This window comes from Pleurodeles waltl, chromosome 3_1 (assembly GCF_031143425.1).
Source record: "Pleurodeles waltl isolate 20211129_DDA chromosome 3_1, aPleWal1.hap1.20221129, whole genome shotgun sequence".
In the NCBI taxonomy this organism is placed as follows: Eukaryota; Metazoa; Chordata; class Amphibia; order Caudata; family Salamandridae; genus Pleurodeles; species Pleurodeles waltl.
Genome location: NC_090440.1, coordinates 996,255,722 through 996,278,343, shown reverse-complemented (window position 1 = coordinate 996,278,343; position 22,622 = coordinate 996,255,722). Strand labels below are relative to the sequence as shown.

At 43.5% G+C, this 22,622-nt stretch overlaps 1 protein-coding gene across 6 annotated transcripts in view; it reads left to right on the top strand.

The window, feature by feature from the left end:
- L3MBTL3 (L3MBTL histone methyl-lysine binding protein 3) overlaps window positions 1–22,622 on the top strand; it is a 558,444-nt gene that overhangs the window by 372,563 nt on the left and 163,259 nt on the right. For all 6 annotated transcript variants that reach the window (XM_069224176.1, XM_069224178.1, XM_069224181.1 and 3 more), the window contains 2 exons: window positions 3,959–4,110; window positions 21,304–21,380. In XM_069224176.1, the coding sequence (XP_069080277.1) occupies window positions 3,959–4,110; window positions 21,304–21,380 (229 nt within the window). The remainder of the gene's footprint in view (window positions 1–3,958; window positions 4,111–21,303; window positions 21,381–22,622) is intronic.

Genomic DNA, 22,622 nt, shown 5'->3' with positions numbered 1-22,622 from the left:
GCGGGCCGGTGGTGGAACCGCCCAAACGCCTCCGCCAGCTCGACTACTTCTGGATTTCCACCCAAAGTGTGGTGGAAATCCAGCAGTACTCGTGATATGGTGGGCGGTATTCTGGCGCCCACAGCTTTGGCGGTCTTCTGTGAGGACAACCAAAGTCGTAATATGGGTCTATATCTAGCTACAGGTTCCCTACTGACCCACCCATCCTCTCCGAAATGCGAAAGGACCGGGATAACCTTTTCAGGGCCCTAGTTTTGACACACAAATGACCAGTCTTCTTTATGGCCTCAAACTTCTGACATGGAAAGTCTTGAAAAAAAACTGTTGCCATCGTACCTGGGTTGCACTTATGTAGTTACTGCAGTATCACTTCCGGCACAAACAACATCAACAGTGGATGCGTAGCTGATCAATGCCACCTACCAGCACTAAAAACCTTCTGGATCCAGGCTAATGCCTGGGGAGAATTCAAAGGTAAGGAATCTCCAGCTATGTAGGAGGTTGGCTCTGTATGTGCATACTATTCCTTACTTTGAAATAGTGCAGAGTCCAAGGGTTCCCCTTAGAGGTAAGATAGTGGCAAAAAGAGATAATACTAATGCTCTATTTTGTGGTAGTGTGGTCGAGCAGCAGGCTTATCAAAGGAGTAGTGTTAAGCATTTGTTGTACATACACACAGGCAATAAATGAGGAACACACTCTCAGAAACAATTCCAGGCCAATAGGTTTTTGTTGTAGAAAAATATATTTTCTTAGTTTATTTTAAGAACCACAGGTTCAAATTCTACATGTAATATCTCATTTGAAAGGTATTGCAGTTAAGTACTCTAGGAACTTTGAATAATCACAATAGCATATATACTTTTTACATAAAACACATTTAGCTGTTTTAAAAGTGGACACAGTGCAATTTTCACAGTTCCTGGGGGAGGTAAAGTAATGTTAGTTCTTGCAGGTAAGTAAACCACCTACGGGGTTCAAATTGGGGTCCAAGGTAGCCCACCGTTGGGGGTTCAGAGCAACCCCAAAGTCACCACACCACCAGCTCAGGGCCGGTCAGGTGCAGAGTTCAAAGTGGTGCCCAAAACGCATAGGCTTCAATGGAGAAGGGGGTGCCCCGGTTCCAGTCTGCCAGCAGGTAAGTACCCGCGTCTTCGGAGGGCAGACCAGGGGGGTTTTGTAGGGCACCGGGTGGGGGACACAAGTCCACACAAAAAGTACACCCTCAGCAGCGCGGGGGCGGCCGGGTGCAGTGTGCAAACAAGCGTCGGGTTTTCAATAGGTTTCAATGAGAGACCAAGGGGTCTCTTCAGCGATGCAGGCAAGGGGGGGGCTCCTCGGGGTAGCCACCACCTGGGCAAGGGAGAGGGCCTCCTGGGGGTCACTCCTGCACTGGAGTTCCGATCCTTCAGGTCCTGGGGGCTGCGGGTGCAGGGTCTTTTCCAGGCGTCGGGATTTTAGAGTCAGGCAGTCGCGGTCAGGGGGAGCCTCGGGATTCCCTCTGCAGGCGTCGCTGTGGGGGCTCAGGGGGGACAACTTTGGTTACTCACAGTCTCAGAGTTGCCGGAGGGTCCTTCCTGAGGTGTTGTTTCTTCACCAGTCGAGTCGGGGTCGCCGGGTGCAGTGTTGCAAGTCTCACGCTTCTTGCGGGGATTGCAGGGGTCTTTAAATCTGCTCCTCTGGATACAAAGTTGCAGTCTTTGTTGAACCGGGCTGCTGTTCTCTGGAGTTTCTTGGTCTTTTACAAGCAGGGCAGTCCTCTGAGGATTCAGAGGTCGCTGGTCCCAGGGAAAGCGTCGCTGGAGCAGTTTTCTTCTGAAGGAGGGAGACAGGCCGGTAGGGCTGGGGCCAAAGCAGTTGGTGTCTCCGTCTTCTCTGCAGGGGTTTTTCAGCTCAGCAGTCCTCTTCTTCGTAAGTTGCAGGAATCTAAATTCTTAGGTTTAGGGGAGCCCCTAAATACAAGATTTAGGGGTGTGTTTAGGTCAGGGAGGGCAGTAGCCAATGGCTACTAGCCCTGAGGGTGGCTACACCCTCTTTGTGCCTCCTCCCAAGGGGAGGGGGTCACATTCCTATCCCTATTGGGGGGGATCCTCCATCTGCAAGATGGAGGATTCCTAAAAGTCAGAGTCATTTCAGCTCAGGTTGCCTTAGGGGCTGTCCTGACTGGCCAGTGACTCCTCCTTGTTTTTCTCATTATCTCCTCCGGCCTTGCCGCCAAAAGAGGGGCCGTGGCCGGAGGGGGCTGGCAACTCCACTAGCTGGAATGCCCTGTGGCGCTGGAACAAAGGGGGTGAGCCTTTGAGGCTCACCGCCAGGTGTTACAGCTCCTGCAAGGGGGAGGTGATAGCATCTCCACCCAGTGCAGGCTTTGTTACTAGCCACAGAGTGACAAAGGCACTCTCCCCATGTGGCCAGCAACATGTCTCGAGTGTGGCAGGCTGCTAGAACCAGTCAGCCTACACAGGTAGTTGGTTAAGGTTTCAGGGGGCACCTCTAAGGTGCCCTCTGGGGTGTATTTCACAATAAAATGTACACTGGCATCAGTGTGCATTTATTGTGCTGAGAAGTTTGATACCAAACTTCCCAGTTTTCAGTGTAGCCATTATGGTGCTGTGGAGTTCGTGTTTGACAGACTCCCAGACCATATACTCTTATGGCTACCCTGCACTTACAATGTCTAAGGTTTGGCTTAGACACTGTAGGGGCACAGTGCTCATGCACTGGTGCCCTCACCCATGGTATAGTGCACCCTGCCTTAGGGCTGTAAGGCCTGCTAGAGGGGTGACTTATCTATACTGCATAGGCAGTGTGAGGTTGGCATGGCACCCTGAGGGGATTGCCATGTCGACTTACTCGTTTTGTCCTCACCAGCACACACAAGCTAGCAAGCAGTGTGTCTGTGCTGAGTGAGGGATCCCCAGGGTGGCATAAGATATGCTGCAGCCCTTAGAGACCTTCCCTGGCATCAGGGCCCTTGGTACCCGGGGTACCAGTTACAAGGGACTTACCTGGATGCCAGGGTGTGCCAATTGTGTAAACAAAAGTACAGGTTAGCGAAAGAACACTGGTGCTGGGGCCTGGTTAGCAGGCCTCAGCACACTTTCAAATCAGAACATAGCATCAGCAAAGGCAAAAAGTCAGGGGGTAACCATGCCAAGGAGGCATTTCCTTACAAGCTAGATATAGGCCCTCATTATGACAATGGCAGTAAAAACCACCTACATCCACGGCGACGGCCGCCGAAACACCATCGCCACGGCTACCATCCGTCCGCCATAATATGACCACAGCCGTATTTCCGCCACAAGAAGGGTGGAAATCAGGCTGTGGCCATACTGGCAGGTGGCATAAGGTTACTGATTGTAAGTACCTTCTTCATTATGTTAACTGAGGTTCCAGAGGGGACAGACAGAGAATGGTAACATACTGTGTCCAGTCATTATTTGCTCTGCTCTTGAAGACTGCCTACAGCATGTTTCTTGACTGTAATCTTGGTTGCTGGAATTAGAGAAAAGAGGGAAGGGAGGTAGGATTGGAGGGCTGCTGTGGTATAGTAAGAGGTGATTAGAATAGCTACGCTACAGGTCTTTTGATGATATAGAAGAGCAGCAATGTGTAGATGATACATTCATCCACAGATGCTCCTTTACTTTACGCTCTTGTTCGCATGCCCAAATAAATTTGAACAAGAGCAGTGTATTGCCTCTGGTCTTGGTAAAGGGTTTCCTTCTGTACAGCATCTTTTCACTGGTTTGTCCTTGGGGGTTGATTCTGCTGGTGACACGGTTACTTTATTTTTTTGCCGTCTTTTTCTGTTAGGTTATACTACTGTACTGCTGACTTAACTACATTGTCCTTTAGCCCTCAGTCACACTATAGGCTGACAAAGCCATACTGCCACTTCACTCTCAGACCGGTGATAATAACATTCTTACATTGTGATCTTGCTCTCTTACAGCCAGTTACACCCTCTGGTTTCCGGGTGGGGATGAAGCTGGAGGCGGTGGACAAGAAGAACCCAGCACTCATGTGTGTTGCTACCATCACTGATATGGTGGAGAACCGTCTACTTATCCATTTTGACAACTGGGATGAGAGCTACGACTACTGGTGAGGGTTAACCCTATGGTTATGAATATTGATGAGGGTGCACCCTGATGTTCTGACTCCTGGCGAAGGTACATCACGAGTGTACCCCATGAGGCTCGTGTCTGGTCAGGTCAGGGTGTGTCCTGTGGCTCTGACTACTGGTAAGATAATTTTTTCTGTAAGTCTAATGAATGTAGAAGATGAACCTTGTGTAGGGGTGTGGTGGTATCTGACAGCTGGTGAGGAGACACATTGGACGTTTTACTCCTGGAGGAGTTGTATCTTGTAGGTATGCCTACTGGCTGGGTTCAACTTGAGTCAGGCTCTGATGATGAACACGGCGTGGTCCTGAATGCCGCTGAAGGTGCACCCTTTGGGTCTGACTGCTGTGGAGAGTATGTCCTGTTGATCTGTCTATGGTAAGATTGTGCCATGGGAGTCTGACTGCTCATGAGGGGCCCACTATTGGCATGAATTGCAGGAAAAGGCGCATCTTGTATGTGTGACTTCTTATGACGGTTCTCTGACTACTGATGAGGATGTTCTCTGTGAAACGGACTGCTAATACAGGAGTACCCTGTGGGTCTGACTGCTGGTGAGCATGTGCACTTTGGAGGTGACTGCTGGTGAGGGTTCAACCTGTGGTTCAACTTTGCTGGTGAAGGTGCAGCGTGTGTGTGCTTACAGGTGAAGATACACCTGTTGTCATCTTATGTTATCCGCATTTGTATCACCTCTTCTACCACAGCTATGATACTTTACTGTTTTGTAGATATCAATGCTCTTTCCATATGGCTCTAGGATTGCCCTAAGGCAGTTGTGTATGGTTGTTTTGTTGTGTGCTTTTTTTATTAGTGGTTTGTGGAATTTCCATCGTACAAATGATTTGTGTTAGGTAATGAGAAAGTGAAATTAATTTGCTTGATCCAGATAAAGATCTTCATAGTATGTTGTATGTATGAATGTATTAATATAACAATTGTCCCATGGGACTCATTAAAAATGGTACCTTATGTGACTTAGAGGGAACCCAGTGTTACTCAGACTTACTCATCGGACCAAAATTAATTATGAAGAAGACAAAACTCAGGACTGATATAGTTTGCACCTGGTAATTCTGTGACTCTAATCTAGTGTAACAATCAACAAAATAACTGATTCTGCTGCAGACGACTCAGTGCTGCAATGGTGATTATATTTACAGAGAACATAAATAAAAAGCACATACAGTTCCCAATGGTTGTATGCATTAATTGATAATATTTGTAACATGGTTTTCATATGTCAGCGTAGAATCATTGAAGCATGGGTCTTTCCACACTTCAGTGGTGCCGAACAGAGTGAGATTAGCTCCACCGCGTTCTTGTTGAAGAATACATTGAAATCACATTTTGGGCAATTTTGCCTCGATATTGGTACTGGTGTGATCTGTTTGGACCAGCTTGGCCCCATTTGGTATGAATAGAATACACCCCGGCTCTGAAATACTTTACTGGAATAGTAAATAAATATCTGTGTACATTCAACAATCACATAATAAAAGGAATTTCATAAATTGCCCAAACATAAACTCAATCCTGATGTTCCAGTTTGCCCACAGTATCCAACATTAAATGAAGAAAAATGCATCCATATTATTAAAAATAAAAGGAATTAAATAAGCACAACAAAAGGATAAAAACAAAGGACTATCAAAACTTGAGGGAATGAAGTTCGTTTAGTGAGCCATTACACTTTTCATTGTTTAGCTTCACTGAGGGCAGTAAGCCTTTATCGTCCACCAAGGATTTATTCCCAGTCTTATCCAAAACAATCTCTCATTTATGGACAGGAGAATTATTCCAAATTTTTATTACTGTTTTGCTGACCCAAAGAACTTAGTCAAATGCTGATTTTGATGCCAAAAACACATAATACAGTCTTCTCCTTTCACCCATCGCCACTTTCTTGACCGTTTTTTTCTAATCATTTTAGTGGCCTTAGGGTAAAGATCCTTCTTGATTACGAACATTAACAATGATACACCCTTTAAATTTCTGTTAGACACCTTTTCGTTATTTTTGCACCATCCAATTTAATTGCATCAAGAGCAAAGGTTAGAATGAAGGATTTTGCGTGAGATTATATTCCACCAACAAAGTCCCAGCTCATGGTGAATTGTCGGGAGCATTGTAGAATTGGGAAGCTCCAAAACACTCTTAAACATTTTTGTTCTCAATCTCATTAAAAATCTTGCCCAACACATACGTTTTGTTTCTAATGGATATTTATAACCTCAGATTCCTCACTTTGTGAAAATTGTGCAGGTATCGAACTGCATCCATAAAACCCAGATGTAGTATTCCTATACGCTGGTAGGTGGCATCATGCGGCTCCAGAAGTGGCTTTTTTTTTTTTCAAATTTCTCTTTTTGCCATTGTGAAACAGAAAAATATCACCTCAGAGTTTAAAAAAAAGACTGTGACAGATCCCCACAAGGTTGTGCCTGTGGTGCCTGGGTTTGGAACATGACTACAGGGCCTGTGATGTCTGCACCCCGATTAAGCAAAAGGTCGTACAGGATTGTAAGGTGAAACTCTGCATTGTGAAACATTGGAAATCTTTGCACTAGGACTGGTCAAAGTTGAAATGAGTCTCATTCCTCCTCCCAAAGTCGCTTCCCTGGCAGATCCTCATCATGGTCAAGGTCTTCAGGCTAGTCGAAGAAGAAGCACAAAAATGCCAAGCAGGAATTGGCTACTTCCACCCTTCTTTAACTCCAGAGAGGGCTTAGGGGTGTCAATATGAACTCGATCTCACTTCCAAACTCCTGAAGAGTTGATTCTGAGTTTGGTCCAGATGCAACCCAAGGTTACTGGCCTGGCAACATCAGAGCACAGAGAGGACTATAGGGAAGATATTCTGTGCATATTTGGCTCACATCCGGCTCATTCTGGTGCACCAAGTATCAGCAGAGGCCTTTAGGTTCCACACCGCCTTCTGTGCACCACTCCCTATGCCAGCTCCTTTATCATTGATGTCTTTAGAAGATTCACTACCTATAGTGGTTTTTGACCCCGAGCCAGCCTCGTCTCAACCTCCAATTTCACTGGAGTGCACCTTATAGCCAACCTTTCTGACTCGAATGCATTGCCTTTACCACACGGCAGACCTCATACTTTGCATAAGCTTTTTGACTCTGATTCTGAAAATTGCTATAATAAGGGGGACAAATTAATTCCCCAGTATGATGAGGACAGTTGAAATGCAGAACTGCGGGATGTTGGCGTTCTAGACCTCTCCCCAGACAATGGAATTGTCGCTCCCTGTGGTACTGCTACAGAGAAAGTACTTCTTTAGCCATGGTTATGCAAAGGGCAGTAGAAGTTATTGATGTGCAGCTACCTAACAAAGAAGTCAAAACTAATGGCCTGACTGAAATTCTTCAACCTGGCCATGCCCCTTCTGAACCTCTTCTGCCATTCAATGTAGCCCTCACAAATACCCTCTTGGGCAACGCCATGCTCAGGGCTCCCACTTAATAATCAGGTAGCTCACTGCCATAGGCATGCACAGGGTGATCCTGACTTAACACATGATGTTAGAGTGTCTGGTGGTTCAGGTATCCATCAGCACGGTGAACCGTAACACATTTTGTAAAACTCCTCCTGACCTAGAGTCCAAATGCATGAAGAATTTTGCAAAGTGTATGTTCTCTTCTACTAGCCCTGCATTACACTCAGTCAGTATCAGCGGTCTACTGGGCTGCTTCAACCATGCATTATCAGATACGGTTTGTCAAATCCTGACACATTTCTGGAGCACCTACAGGTGTCTTTAGCACAAACCATACAGGAGAGCCATGATGCAGCAACATTTGTTATTCAATCTGGCCTGGATTGCATGGGCATGGCAACTGTGATGAGTTGGGTGTTTCGGCACCATGATTGGATCAGATCTTCATGGTTCTCCTGGGTTATACAGACATAATTATTGGACATGCCGTTCTGTCGCTTTAGTCTCTTCAGCGAGAAAGTTGACTCAGTACTGGAATGCACTAACGAAAGTCGTGCTATGATGCATTCCCTGAGACTGTCTGCCCCTCCAATCAATTTCCACAACAGTTTTACCGCATTAATAGTTATGTCAGGGCTTCAGATATCATCGGCACCAGACCCTGCTGGCAGCACAACCACCTTCTCAGCCATTTCGTGATCAAGGCCTTTGGCTTCCAGAGACCACGTCCAGGTCAGAAGGGACAATGTGCGGTTCAGTCCTCCCACCCCTCCAGCAATTGCAACTGCAAAACCACTTTAGTCTGTCCTTTCCGAAACACAGGCAGGGATCATTAATTTCCTCAAGTGTGGCGAGACATAACTTTGGATTAAGGTTCTCCACTTTGTCCCATGGGACTATGCCCTTCTGTATCTTTCTACCCCTCTTCATCTTCAGCCCCCATCAACTCAGCTGGCAGAGGAACATATACATTTTGTAATAACAAGTGCATGTCTTTTTAACTAAAGAAGCCATATATAGGGTTTTGTCCTTGGAAGCAAGAATTTGGTGTTATTCTAGGTACGTCCTTGTGCCAAAGAAGGATGAGGTCTTCATCTTGTTTTGGATCTTCGTCCCCTCTCAACACCTTTCTGCAAAAGGATATATTCAGGATGGTCACACTAGCTGAGGTTCAGTCTGCTCTTTATGCTGGAGACTGGATGGTAGTCTTGGACGTTTAAGACGCTTATTTTCATATTCCTGTCCTGCCGGCCCACAGTGGTTATCCGCTGTTAACAGTGGGCCAGGACCATTTTCACCTTGAGGTGCTCTCCCTTGGTCTTACCAATGGTTCTCAGGTGTTCACAAAAGTGATGACAATTGCTGCACCACACCTTTGGAGGTTGAGTGTGCCATTTTCCCCTTCCTAGACAACTGGCTGTTGCAGGCATTGTTAGGCTACCTCCAGTTGATGACAAACCTCCTAACGTCATTCAGGTGAGCTATAAACATGCCAAAGTCACACTTGACTCCTTTCCAGATGCTTCTGTTTGGCACCATCCTGGACAAGGTTCATTACCATTCCTTCCCAAAGAGCGGAGAGTCAAGGATAATTGGGTTATGATCCTGATGGTTTAGCCTCTGTCCTGGATCTGAGTGAGGATGACGTTGAAGTTGCTGGAACCATTGGCCTCCTGCATCCTGATATCAAAACACTCCAGGTTAACTTATCAGATCCAGGTTTTGGATGAGATTGCAAAAGATCTGCAGTGGTGGCTGTTAGTCTGAGAATCAGCCAGTGGCATACTCCTCTCTTCACCCCACACAGACCTGATGGTGTCACAGATGAAAATGCTGCGGCCTGGCTAGGCCATTTCAGAGTGGTGGAGATCACAGGACTATGATTCACTTAGCGTTGAAGGCCTTTCTACTATCCATTAAGGAGAGGCTAATACAGGATCTCAAGACAACTCTCTTGTATTGCAACAAGCAGGGTGGTGAGGGGTCTTGCCTCTTGTGACGAGAGGCTCTGCGCCTCTGGAAGTGGCTGACTCACCAGGGAATCTCTCTAGTCATGAACCACATGGCAGGATCTCTAAATGCATGGAAGATGATATTATGACTGACAGGGTCACCCACAGGTTGTGTATCAGGTCTGCTTTTTGTACACTAGAGTTCCCAAGGAGACTGTCTCTCTCAAATGCATTCCGCTTAGAGTGGAGCTTAGGACTCCTGTATGCCTTTACCCCTCTACCCCTCTTGGCTCGAGATCCGAAGAAGATTAAGACTAACTTGGTCCATGTTCTACTAGTGGCTCCAGAACTGGCCAGGAAGATCTACTGTTGCAGCAGCAGGGGGGAAGTGTGCACTTGGGCATCCACAATCTCCACCTCCATGAGTGGGGATTGAGAGGCATGAGCTAATTTCCTTTCATCTTCCTCCTGAAGTTGTCGATATTATTCTGGCAGCCTGGTGCTCATCTATAAATCTCATCTACAGAGGGCGCTGGGACCAATTTGTGACTTGTTGTGGCACCCATCAGATTGCCCTGCTGCAGGCTATACTTTTTTGAGGTTGCTGGATCAGCCTTCTTTGTATAAATCACGTGTTGTGATGAGATTTGTTAATGGATTACAGCATATGTTTTCTCCGAGTCTCTTTGTCTTGCCATATTTGGGCTATGATTTGGTTCGTGAATTTTCTAACGTGTATTTGAGCCAACGAACAGTTACGTTTCAACTATCAGCTCATTGCATGAATTAGCTGCAGGCACTTGTCAGTCCAGCAACCTTACACAACAAATTTTCTATACAAATTGGAGCGTAGAACTTGAACTGCATATATCCCAAAAGTGCTAATATCTTTTCATGTTAGGCAGGCTATTACCCTTCTACTTTTTTTCCCCTGCCTCACCTGTCAAAAGAGAAGGAGAGACTCCATCATTTGTATCCGAAGAGTGCCCTCAGTTTCTGGATTGTTCGTACCAGGGACTACCAGGGTCAAAGAAGGGCTAGACAGTGCAGAAAAGAATCATCTCCAGGAGGAAAGTTCACTACATTAAAAGTTGCTATGCACTAGCTAAGAATCAGCTACCTGAGGGATCACAGGCCCATTCCATTAAAGCTAAGGCTGCTTCTGCTGCATTAGCACGTGGAATGCCTGTCATGGATAAGTCAGGCTGTTAAATGGGCATCAATGCACATCTTCACAAATAATATTGCCTTGATAGATCTTATCTGGGTGGAAATTATCTTTTTCCCTGCTCGGTCCTACAGGACTACTTAATCTGAACCATTCCACAGACCTTCCTCATTTCAGAGGTTCTGTTTTGGTGTCTACTGACAAGGTAAAGAATCTGTTAAATAAGTTACTTCTCAGGTTATGCTCTTTCTGGTGGCTTCTTCACCTCCTTCCAGCCCCCCCAATCCGTATTATGCCTCATTGCCCTAATAATTGCAGCACATATATTTTATTGTAGACTGCAGTTTTTTAAATAAATATATTGAAAACCATCCTGCATCTCTTTCTTTGCCTGTTTATATGTACAGGACCTTCTGCTAATGAAAGCAAGATGTTGGACTTGTCGACCACGTGTTTCCCTAAGAAGTCAGACTGTCATGTTCAGGCACCACAAATCACCTTTTCTTTCAGATTTGGGTGAGATGCTGCTAGCTAGTCGAAAGGGTTGGGCCGACAGCAGCCAAGATGGTGTGGGATTGACTCAGTCATCATCAAATGTTGGTGCTGCTGCCCCTAATCCAGCAGTCTTGTTCTAACAATGGGAGTCCTGTGACATGGCGCCACCAACAATGGTTAGGCACAAATTATCCAGGTCCCCTGAATATCTCTGTCTCACATACATACTAAGGTACCTTAAGTACCATTTCACAGAGTTGCCTGTGGTCTTGGAGAAAATCCTCCTCAACTCACTAGGGAGCACCTAACTAGGCTGTAGGATGTTCAAGCTTTAACCTTAAAAAGATTCCCCCATTTGGTGTTCCAGATTCTGATATCTATTTCTTAATATGACACAAACAGTAAATATCTTAGAGAACTGTAGACAACGTGCTACACAGTTCCTTTTAGCTAATAGCTTAACAAATGAGGGCGGGGATGTCACACTTTTAGTTGAAGCTCAAGACACTTACAGAACGGAAATATTCTATTCATGGGACACCTTCCCTAAAATGAACACTGACTCTAACACAGTTCATACATACAGAGTAGTGCACATACCCTTACAGAGTTTACCAGTATCCATCTATACCTCTAAATTATCAAGAACACCAAGATTGATTTAATGGCGCCCTTACACATGTAATACAACCCTTTAGGTTAGGTTCTCGAGCAACGAAGGTCCAACGTGGCCAACATTGTTCACACACACACACCACACACCACATCCCAGTGTGCAAGATCTGCCAACGGCTGAAGTACGCACACTATACAAGGAGTTAGTATCGATATATTGATGATTAATACAATTTGTGATGCAGACTTTATACACCACCTAATGAGGGCTGCTCCAGCTATAAATCAGTTGGCTGAAACAGGGATTAACCCACAAACTATCCATTCAGTAATGGGAAAAGTGCCCACTGAGCTGGAGAAGATTCTGTTCTGGGTTGCGCAAAAAACATAAAGCAACTGTAAGCAGTGTTTCCCCATATGAGACCCCAAGACAAACATAAAATTCTCACAATGTGCTTGCCAGGATAGTTCCTTCTTTAGAAGACTGGGCGCAGTCTTTCCTGCAATATATACCACCACTCATGGTACACCGACACCTGCGAATTTACCGAAAGTATTAAAACATATTCAAAATAAACACAGGGCAGCCCCGGCCCTGGACTTGGGGATGAAGCTGATGTGCAATTTGGACACAGTCTTCTCAATAATTGTAAGTAATTTCAGAGGGGAAGCAGCAGCACTGGAAATACACCAGCGGCTCTGGGAGGTTCCTCATTAGGACCAGGAGCGTGAGCTACCAAATTTCCCAAATTTATACGAGTATAGCTTGGGATAGTCTGGGGGCCAGACCAACCAAACCACAACTACAGAGTACCTCCAATAAGGAGGGTACTAAGCAGGCACAAGAGAGCTCTAAAAACACTGGGATAAACCAAAACAAAATAAAGATAGAAGACCACAAAGAGGAGAATCTCCACCGGAGACCTCTGAAAAAAAGATACAACCTTACAAATAGGGATACTTTAAAAACACCATATAGATATCAATATACTGATAGTCGTCCATGTAATTCCTTCCATGGCACACCGGATAAACTGAGAGACAGAGGAGAATGGTCAGAACACCAAAGTGCCACAATGAAGATGAAAAAAGACTCTCAACGCTCCTTAGAGACTTTCACAAAAACGGAAGAGAAACTTCCACAGCAAAAACCCCACTTTAAAAGGAAAAAGGTGGCAGCAATTTCAATTAAAGATGACACTCGTGCTGAAACGTTGTTGAAGAACAGGACGTGAGCAATGACTGCTAGACAGCACAGCAGAGGCCACAGTATGTCGCCACTGTCTTTTAGATCTTCTGGATGCTCCCACAAGATGTCATTTTGCCTTCTTTCTCAGTCCTAGTTCCAGATGTAGTAAAGGAAGTCTACACTGTCGATTGGGCTTTGGCTCAGGCTCCTGTGCTGTACTGAAACCACCTAGGGTGGGATAGAGATTCCTCCTACCATGTAACACCAATTAGATCTACTCCAGAGATCCAGATTCAATATCCAATGAAACATGAAGCTAAAGCACCTGTGAGAGAGAGTCTCACACAACTGGAGTACCAGGGAATAATACAAGCCTTCGTCTCTGCAGTGAATAACCTATTATTCCCCATAGCAAAAACTGACCATTCATATAAAATAGTGTTATTTTACAGACATTTAAACAGTCATGCACACACATTTGATATCCAAAATGCACACAGCACCAAACTCAGCAACATTATAGTGCGAAAGAAATAGTGAGAAAGTGAGACAGAGATATTCAGGGGATCTGGATAATTTGTGCCTAACCATTGTTGGTGGCGCCATGTCACAGGACTCCCATGGTTAGAACAAGACTGCTGGATTAGGGGCAGCAGCACCAACATTTGACGATGACTGAGTCAATCCCACACCATCTTGGCTGCTGTCGGCCCAACCCTTTCGACTAGCTAGCAGCATCTCACCCAAATCTGAAAGAAAAGGTGATTTGTGGTGCCTGAACATGACAGTCTGACTTCTTAGGGAAACACGTGGTCGACAAGTCCAACATCTTGCTTTATTTAGCAGAAGGTCTTGTACATATAAACTGCAGTCTACAATAAAATATATGTGCTGCAATTATTAGGGCAATGAGGCATAATACGGTTTGGGGGGCTGGAGGGAGGTGAAGAAGCCACCAGAAAGAGCATAACTTGAGATAAGTAACTTATTTAACAGATTCTTTACCTTGTCAATAGACACCAAAACAGAACCTCTGAAATGAGGAAGGTCTGTGGAATGGCTCAGATTAAGTAGTCGATATTTCCAATGGTTTCTTCTAGCAAAATCTAGCACCTGAAAGCCTGGATCTTAGCGCCTTCAGCGCATTATGCTTTCAGCTGTGCTTTTGTTGATTGCCTCAGACGTATAAGAACAGCCCCAGGGTATTTTCTGCCCATGTAACATCGATACTATAGGACATTGATCCTTAGGGGTTGTCCTATGTCGATGACATAAATGCACATTTGGCCCAAGTGGATCGCATTGTTTTAGGATTTGCGGCCCAAGGCTACAAATTTAACTTCAAGAAACCAAAATTGCTTTTCTTAGTGTCCCATTTTGGGATACAAATTATCTAGGCAAAAGCCTAGGCCTATACTTTTTAGAAAAGTGCGCTCACCTTCAACCACCAAATACCATCAAGAAACTGCAGTCATTACTGGTTTCTTTAATTTTGGCAGAACATTAATTCCAGTTTATGCACACCACATAAAACCACTCTGACTTGATTTGTCCTTTCAATCAAACACTGAACACCAGAACATACACGCATACTTAGAGATTTACAACAAGACATGCTAGAAGCACAACACTTACATACATGTGATAACAAAAGAAACATGGTCATCAGAATAATTCCTGGTGCCATCGGGTTCAGCTATGTCACGTTTAATAAGCATAGCATACAAATCACACTTATACTCCAATGCAGAACAATGTTTTGCCCCAACAGAAAAAAACTGGCTGCTCTACGGATGGCTGTCATCAAGGAGAGGCCACTTGACCAAGGGAAACGCATTGTTGTTACCCCGGTGCCAGCCCTCGAGACGGTTACCAAAGCTAGCGTTCCAAAGACAAAAGCATTACATCCACACATGTGGATCCAATGGGCAACCCCCCTGACTGCCACTGATGTTGATTATGTTTTCGCCCCCAAGCTACAGACCTATTAATTTCTACTATCTGAGCTTGAATACCCCATACTCTCTAACATCATGCCTCTTGATTAATGCCGAACCTTCATTCACACTGATGGTTCAGTACAACCAGCTGTAGTTACTAAAAATAAGTACTCTGCTGCTTGTGCAGTAGTAGACAGAGTCATGAGGGATGGTAGATTCCACCCTCAACATACTAACACACAGACCCTAAGGGATTGCACTGTACAACTTGCAGAGCTTAAGGCTCTAATTTTTGCACTGGAACATCCGCATCCAGAACAGCCCACATTGATGTTGTGTGATTCGTATTACTGTGGCCAGTCCTACAATGATTACTTACATAATTGGTGCCTGAATGGGTTCAGGGATTCAAAAGGGAACACCATCAAACCCAAAAACTTGTGCGGGAGGGTAGCAGAACTTAATGACCGACTACACAGAGCTCATGGGGTACATACATTGGATCACCAACATGTAGGAGCTCCATTGTTGGAAACACTTGGGCTAATAAAGCTGCCAAATCCGCAGCAGCTACGTTTGCTGTTGCTTAATCACTCGTTCATACGAGACTGGACAGTGAGGCATTGGCTCCATGAAAGCCTCAGCTAAAGCCAAGCCCCTTCCAAAAGCATACCCTGCTAAATATACCTACCACCTCAGTGCCAAAAATATTGCCTTTGCAACAATTCCAGGGGTGGGCCATTGTGTGTTCCCCAACCAAGATCAGAGACTAGATCTCATTAAAGCAGTGCATGAGGGTATTGCTTCTGCCTATACTGGTGTGGCATATACTATATCCCTGCTACAAAAACACTACAGGTAGCTGGTCTATACAAGCAGACTAAGTAGTATGTCCCCTCTGCTGTGACATCTGTCAACAAATTTAGGGTTCCACCTTCAAACACCTACTGCAGACACCCCCTTGTACTATCAAATAAACCACTACACTGTGTGTATCTCGACTATTGCGGTCCCTTACAATCTGATGGTGCATACAAATACATATTGTTGGTGATTTATGTTCTGGATTCCTGTGAGTATGGCCACAACAATCAGCTGATGCCCAAACTGTCTTCATCTGGACATATTTGGTTGCAGCATTCCACACAGACCAGGGCCTTGCTTTTGCCTCCATGGCATTCAGAGATGCAATGGCAGCGATGGGTTTTAAACTCATCACTCGTCTCTGTATCATCCCAAGGGTAATTCTATTGTAGAGCGTAAGAACCAAGACTTAAAGAAATCCTTAATAGCAAGGTTATTAGGTTCTGATTGTAGTTGGTTTTATAACCTATATGGGGTCCAGAGAGCACTAAACAATCTGCCCAGAAGGTGGTTTGGGAGGACGCACCCCTAAAAAGGTCCTGTTTGGGATACCTATGTATGTCACAGATCTTGATGGCCCTGGTGCGGTAGCGGCAGAAACACCATTTGACATAAATGACTGTGTCACTGTTTTACAGGAACAACATACATTCCATGATGAAAATTCATCTGCCTGTACTGTCACCTTAGGAATGATGTATTTGCCAACAACATCTACCGGATGTAGAAGTTGGGGATCCTAAAGTTGGGGATCTGATACAAGAAAAGATTGTTGTTAAAAAAAAAAAAAAAGGAGTTTGGCTCATCCTACAGAGCACCGGTTCCAGTCCTGGAAATACATGGTATCAGAACTATCATAATTTCACGCCTTCCGGTTTCTAAAGAAAACCGTTTTGTTTCAATTGACAAAGCCAAAATGCGCCATGTGGCCAATCCTGGACAGTAGACCACGAGGATTCCCAGGTAGTTCCCTAACCCTCCCCCACTACCCAGCGTGATATGCCTCTTCAAGCACTCAGTAATTCTTCTACAAGTACTAGTACTACAGTTGTCTCCTCTAGCTTTGGGAGGGCAGAGAACAAGCTTTTGCTACTTCCTGTCACTACTTCACCAACCAGAAACGTCCAACCTATGTATAGCATATTATTCCAGTACAACACAGATGGATGATATAGTCTACTATGAACCACCACCATTGGGTCCTTCTATTAGTTCTTTACCGGCTCCTGTCTTCGCACAAACAGCTTCTGTTTACCTTGCCAACATAGACAACTTTTCTTCAAATTCTTCTACATTTGCAACTGCTCCTGTTTTAGCAACAAGTAATCTTTATAACTGGCTTAAAAGCAATTATTTGGTTCGCTTGTAGTACCATCTATAAATAACACTAGCATTACTTGCCTTTCTGCTATGGATTGGTTTTTGTCCTTGTTTTCTTTCTGCTGATAAATGGTCATTATCTTCCAGAAAGCTCTGCTGTTGAACTGATGGATGAGGTTTTGACACCTTTGAAGAGACGTGTCTCTTCTGAACATTTCAGCTGTTCCAATTCTGATGGGCCTGTGTGGGATAAAGTACTACATGATGTATTTGGTCCTAAGGAGGTCATTCAACGTTCATACATTTTTAAAGTTTTGATGAATTATGGTATTACACCTGGGGTTCTTTCTGGTGAATGGGATGTTAAAAAAGTTGACGCCATGCTTCTGAGCTTGAATTTTACAAGGCATTTGAAAGTGAAGATGTATATATAAATACAGCGAATCATGGGGAAATGTTTTGTTACCATTATTACGGACATCACTTTCTGCACCGAACTTGTACACCGAGATCTGTTTTTAATTACACACAATGGAACATTGTCCGACTCCTCTAGTGGGGAGTTCCAAAACGTATGTTGAAAAGTTTGCATATTTTTCTGGACATGATGGTAGGAATGCAGAAGCTTGTTTTTTCAAAGTGCTCCTCCTTCTAAAGTGAGAAAGCTATTGCTAACCAACACCAAATGTATTTATTCAGATTGCTTTGGTTCCCAGTTGGCCTTTGAAGGCTATGAATTTTGGAAGAACTCAGTTGTGTTAAAGAGTGTGTGGGGAACATGTAATTGGCAGATACAGGGTAGAGAAACTTTGTTTAGAGCATGCCTTATTCCCTTACAAATGATATTTTTGAATGACACAATTCAACAAAAAACCTGCCTTGGGGATAGCAAAAATTAAAGAAAGGGGTGGGACTTGTCGACCACGACTTCCCCTGACAAGTTACAGAGTATCATGTTCAGGCTGCCACATATCACCTTTTCTTTCAGGTTTGGGTGAGGTGCTGCTAGCTAGCTGAGAAGGTTGTGCTGACAGCTGCCAAGACGGTGTGGGATTGACTCAGTCACCCCAAACTGTGGTGCTGCCGCCCCTAATCCAGCAGTCTCGTTCTAACAACGGGAGTCCTACTACAGTATATTTAGTCTTCTTTCCTTGGTCCACAAAATCGACCACTCAAGAGTTAAAGGCTGTCCAAAAATCATCTACCACTCATATAAGGAGTTATGCTATTCAGTTGATCTCCAGGCAGACTCGCAAACCAGTGGTCTAAAGTTGATTGTCCATATTGAAACAAAGCATATTCAATTAAAATAAAGCATGTTCTGTAGCCCATTCTTTAGACCTCAACAGGGCAAATTTTTAAAAAGATTGTTTGACATTTTCATTAAGGAAATACACCTGTAGCAAGCAGGATTATCACTTGAACCATTCTTAAAGAGTGGCTTAATTATGGCTCAATTGCATGAACTTTGAGTTTCGCTAGTCAAAATAAGAAAGAGTCACAAGAAATGAAGAAAAAATGGCCAGGGTTTCTGGCCATCGCCCTCTGCCTTTTTCCCTCATCATTGATGTTTTATGTGTGCTTCACACAGATACTCTGATGTGCTAGACTATGAAGTATTTGACGTTCTTTTCTCCATCTAAGTAGCATGATACACTGAACTCTTAATTATTATTGAGGTGTTTGATTATGTAATTGTCTTTTTTTTGCCTTTTACCATTTTTCCATGTCTTTTTACTCCATTTTTCTTTTTCATTATTTGCTATACCCATTTTTATATATTTTTTCTTTTTTAGGACATTGATTTGTTTCAGGAAGGCTTATATTTTTTATCACATTACTATTTTTCTATTTTCCAGCAATAATCAAAAGTCTGCTGTCTGTCTGATATGATTGTTGTGAGGATATGATGGTAGTTGTAAGATCTGCACCTACAATTTTCACCACATCTGAAGCATAGCTTGCAGAGCTCGTGACATATTGTAAATGTGTGAAATATGGAAGGATCCACATACAGGCTCATTGTACATTATCAGAGAACATGTACTTCTTTGAATAATTGATGTGCGGTGTGACTATGGAGCTCTTTATTCTACTCCAGGCATCTCCATTGTTTAGGACAGTGGAGATCAAGTATCTGTGGTTGTCTTGCCGCTTTTTGTTTTTCTTATGCTTGTCGTTTAACCTTTTGCCCCGACAGTGTCCATCTTCATATAAATAAGTATATGTTGTCTACTCCGTGTTTATTCAAATCCGTGTGTTATCAGATTCAGTTATGTGGAAAGAGATGCACATGGCAGCATCTATGGGGTCCATATCCTTGGTGCCTTCTCCAAGCAAGAGCAGATGCTTGGGCCTAGTTGGCAAGCCACTACCTGTCACAGGGGCAGAAAATTGTTCTACGACTAGAGGTTATTGTGATGGATGTCTAGAACTAGAACATCTGCCGGAACAACACATAAAAAGATAATAGGTTGAGCAATGTCAATTGTAGTGTTCTTCCTGTATTACATTGTTACAAAATGCTTGATCATTCTTTGCGGGGCCACCTCAGCGAGTGTTCTACTAATAGTAAATCTCCAATGAGCGGTAACTTTCTTTGAGAATGTTGCCCTAATAAGGAAAACATGCAGTGCTTCTACCTAAATCTATCTTTAGGCTTTATATGTACCATTACTTAGACTGGATGCAGCTTGGAGAAGTATTACTGAAACATTCTCTCAGTTCAAACTCTCCTCTAACTCTCATGGAGCTGTGTGGTAGTCCTTTGAAAATATATGAATGTGGAGAGCGGGAAATTATTTAAGTTTGTATGTTTTTCTAAGTTGTGTGTGAAGTTTGTGTGTGTGCGCAGTGAAGAAGTTTACTACTTGTTCCACTTTCTTGGTGGCAGATGCAAATGAATTGATGGGTGGTTTCTCAAGAATAGGAGCCTGCAAGTACTCGCATTGTCACACAGAACCAGACTGAGACCACTGTAGTAAATTCATTGGGTACCTACAGAAGAAAATTCCAGTACTTGATTAAGTTACTTTAAACTGGCGCACTACAAAGCCCCCTCTGAGGGCTGGACGGTTATTTTTTAACTATCTCACATCTGTGCGGAAAAAGATATTTAAGTAGTGCTCTGGTTGTCGGTTGTGGGTGACGTACATTCATGTGTCACGGCTCCTCCTTCCCTGTTTTCTTAGATTGTTGTAACACCTTCATGATTAAAACTGAACTACAGGTACTTCTATAAAACTAAGATTTCTGAGAGTACTCCTTTTCAAAAACCTCTTTGAATCTCCAAATTCATGAATCATTTAAAGAATTAAAGGACAGATCAAAGGGAAGAGTTCAAAGTATTACTTTTTTATTAAGACTGTATAGAATGAACACGCTAAGTTGCCTATGATCTTTTACTTACCACATATTTCCTTGCTTCACCTCTGGGATGTTAACTTAACTAACCTAACCTGTTGGTCTTTGAAGTAGTTCATGTCAAGGATCATGAGCTGCCATTATGTGTCTGTGATACGTGCTCTGAGATTGGTTGTCAGTGCAGGTGTATTTAGGATTAATTCACCTCTCACGTAAAGGCTAATCACAGATTAATTGGCAAGGTGCTTTGCTTTCTCCATTGTTTGTATGAGTGGTTTGGCCGGTATTTTCTTTTGGGTTATCAATCTTATAATTTGGGATTTGTGATGGGAAATTAAAGTACAAGCATTAGAATGTAGACAAATACTAGACGTGTCGTAAGATGATCTCAGGGCAATAGTTCATAGGAAGTTGTATTCTTTTAAAAAAAAATACATTTTTCTCCTTCAGTGGGAAAAACAATGATAACAGTGGTTGACAAAAGGGCTTAAGGGCCAGATGTAGCAAAGGTTTTTACCCATTCTGTGTCTATGGGAAAAAGTGTTCATACATATGGCCCTAAGTGTCTGAAAAGAGACTCTATTTTCTAAAATCCATCAGATATAACACAGCCACTGCACACAGACTCGCTAACATCTAAAACAAGCCAGACCAGAACAAATGAGGCGCCTCATTGCATCAATCAAAGTACCTTGTGCCTTTACCTCTGGCTTCCTCTCCCTAGTCATCAGGCCTGACAGCACCTGAAAGAGATCACTTATCCATGAGGCTCTCCACCTCTGTCACTGACTTCTTTCTTTCTTGTCAATGCAGGTGCGATTCCAGCAGCCCCTATATCCGTCCCATTGGCTACTGTCAGGAGACGGGAACCACACTGACTGTACCACCAGGTAGGTGCACTCTGCAGCTTGTCCCAGAAATCAGGCCTTTCAACAGGCTTGAACTTTTTGGATATCTGTTGCTAAACTGGAGCTAAAATCCAAAAAAAAAAATACTAAATATTGCATCTGCTCAAAATGACCATCAAGTATACATGGTTTTTGTTTGTTGGCTCTTTGATAGTCTGTTGTATTTGTGGACTTTATTAAGGGTTTTTTAGGCTTTGCCAACACCATCCATCACTGTTACTGGAATGATACCACCCTCTGTTCAACAGAATTACCGCAGCTGAAAATGTAGATCGTTTTAAAGTAAACACAGATGAGCAACAAGAAGGGACAATATTTTATGGAAGTGCGTTATTGGGGCTAGACATAACAAAACCTGTCTAGGGGAGTGTATTTCTTACTGGTCTGCTATTTCACAATTCAGTTTGTACATTCTCTTGCAGATGGGTGCCTACCCCACACATATGCCCACTACTATAGAATTATCTAAGCAGCTTTTTGCAGAATCATTGTGCAGATATGAACTGACATTTCTTAACTAATGATTTATATAGAACAAAGTTCTGTAGTCTTTAGACAATGGGTCTGTGCTGTAAACAGATCTGAAAAATAGTAATTAAGGAGTTATCTTAATGTCTCGAACCAATATTCTCGTAAAACATCCCTCCTCTGAGGCCGAGTGCCCAGTAATGACAGACTTGATGTGAAGATGTCCTTTTCATCATGTTCTTCCTGCCCACATTTGCTACACTTCTATTCGCCAATCAAGTCATTGTAGATGAAAGATAGGTGTCAAACTAAGGAGTTTTAGCTGGGTTTTTTCCGGAATATTCTTTGGAACGCTTGTCTTCATTTACTTGGAGCTTCTTGCATCGTCATTAGTTCTTCCACATTGCAGTACTGTATTGGTATGTGTTTTGTCTTGCTGGAGATTCTGTTTTTAATGAACATAATACATCTGTTATCAAGATCTGAAGAAAAGCTCTTCATTTACAGATTTTATTATGTACTTGGTTGTTCCTTTGTTGGAATAATAATTAATTTTTCAAAAAGTACAAATGTCTATGCTGTTTTTCTTTGCCTAAACTCATTACCCTGTAACTGAGCAGAAAAGGACCTTTTTACGAGGTCAGAATGTTGGGTTACAGGGAATTGGCTGGTGTTCAAAGTAGTATTGGACTTTATTATTAAAGCACACTAAATCCATTGACTTAGTAGAATAGTACATTTCGCACAGTTTAGTTT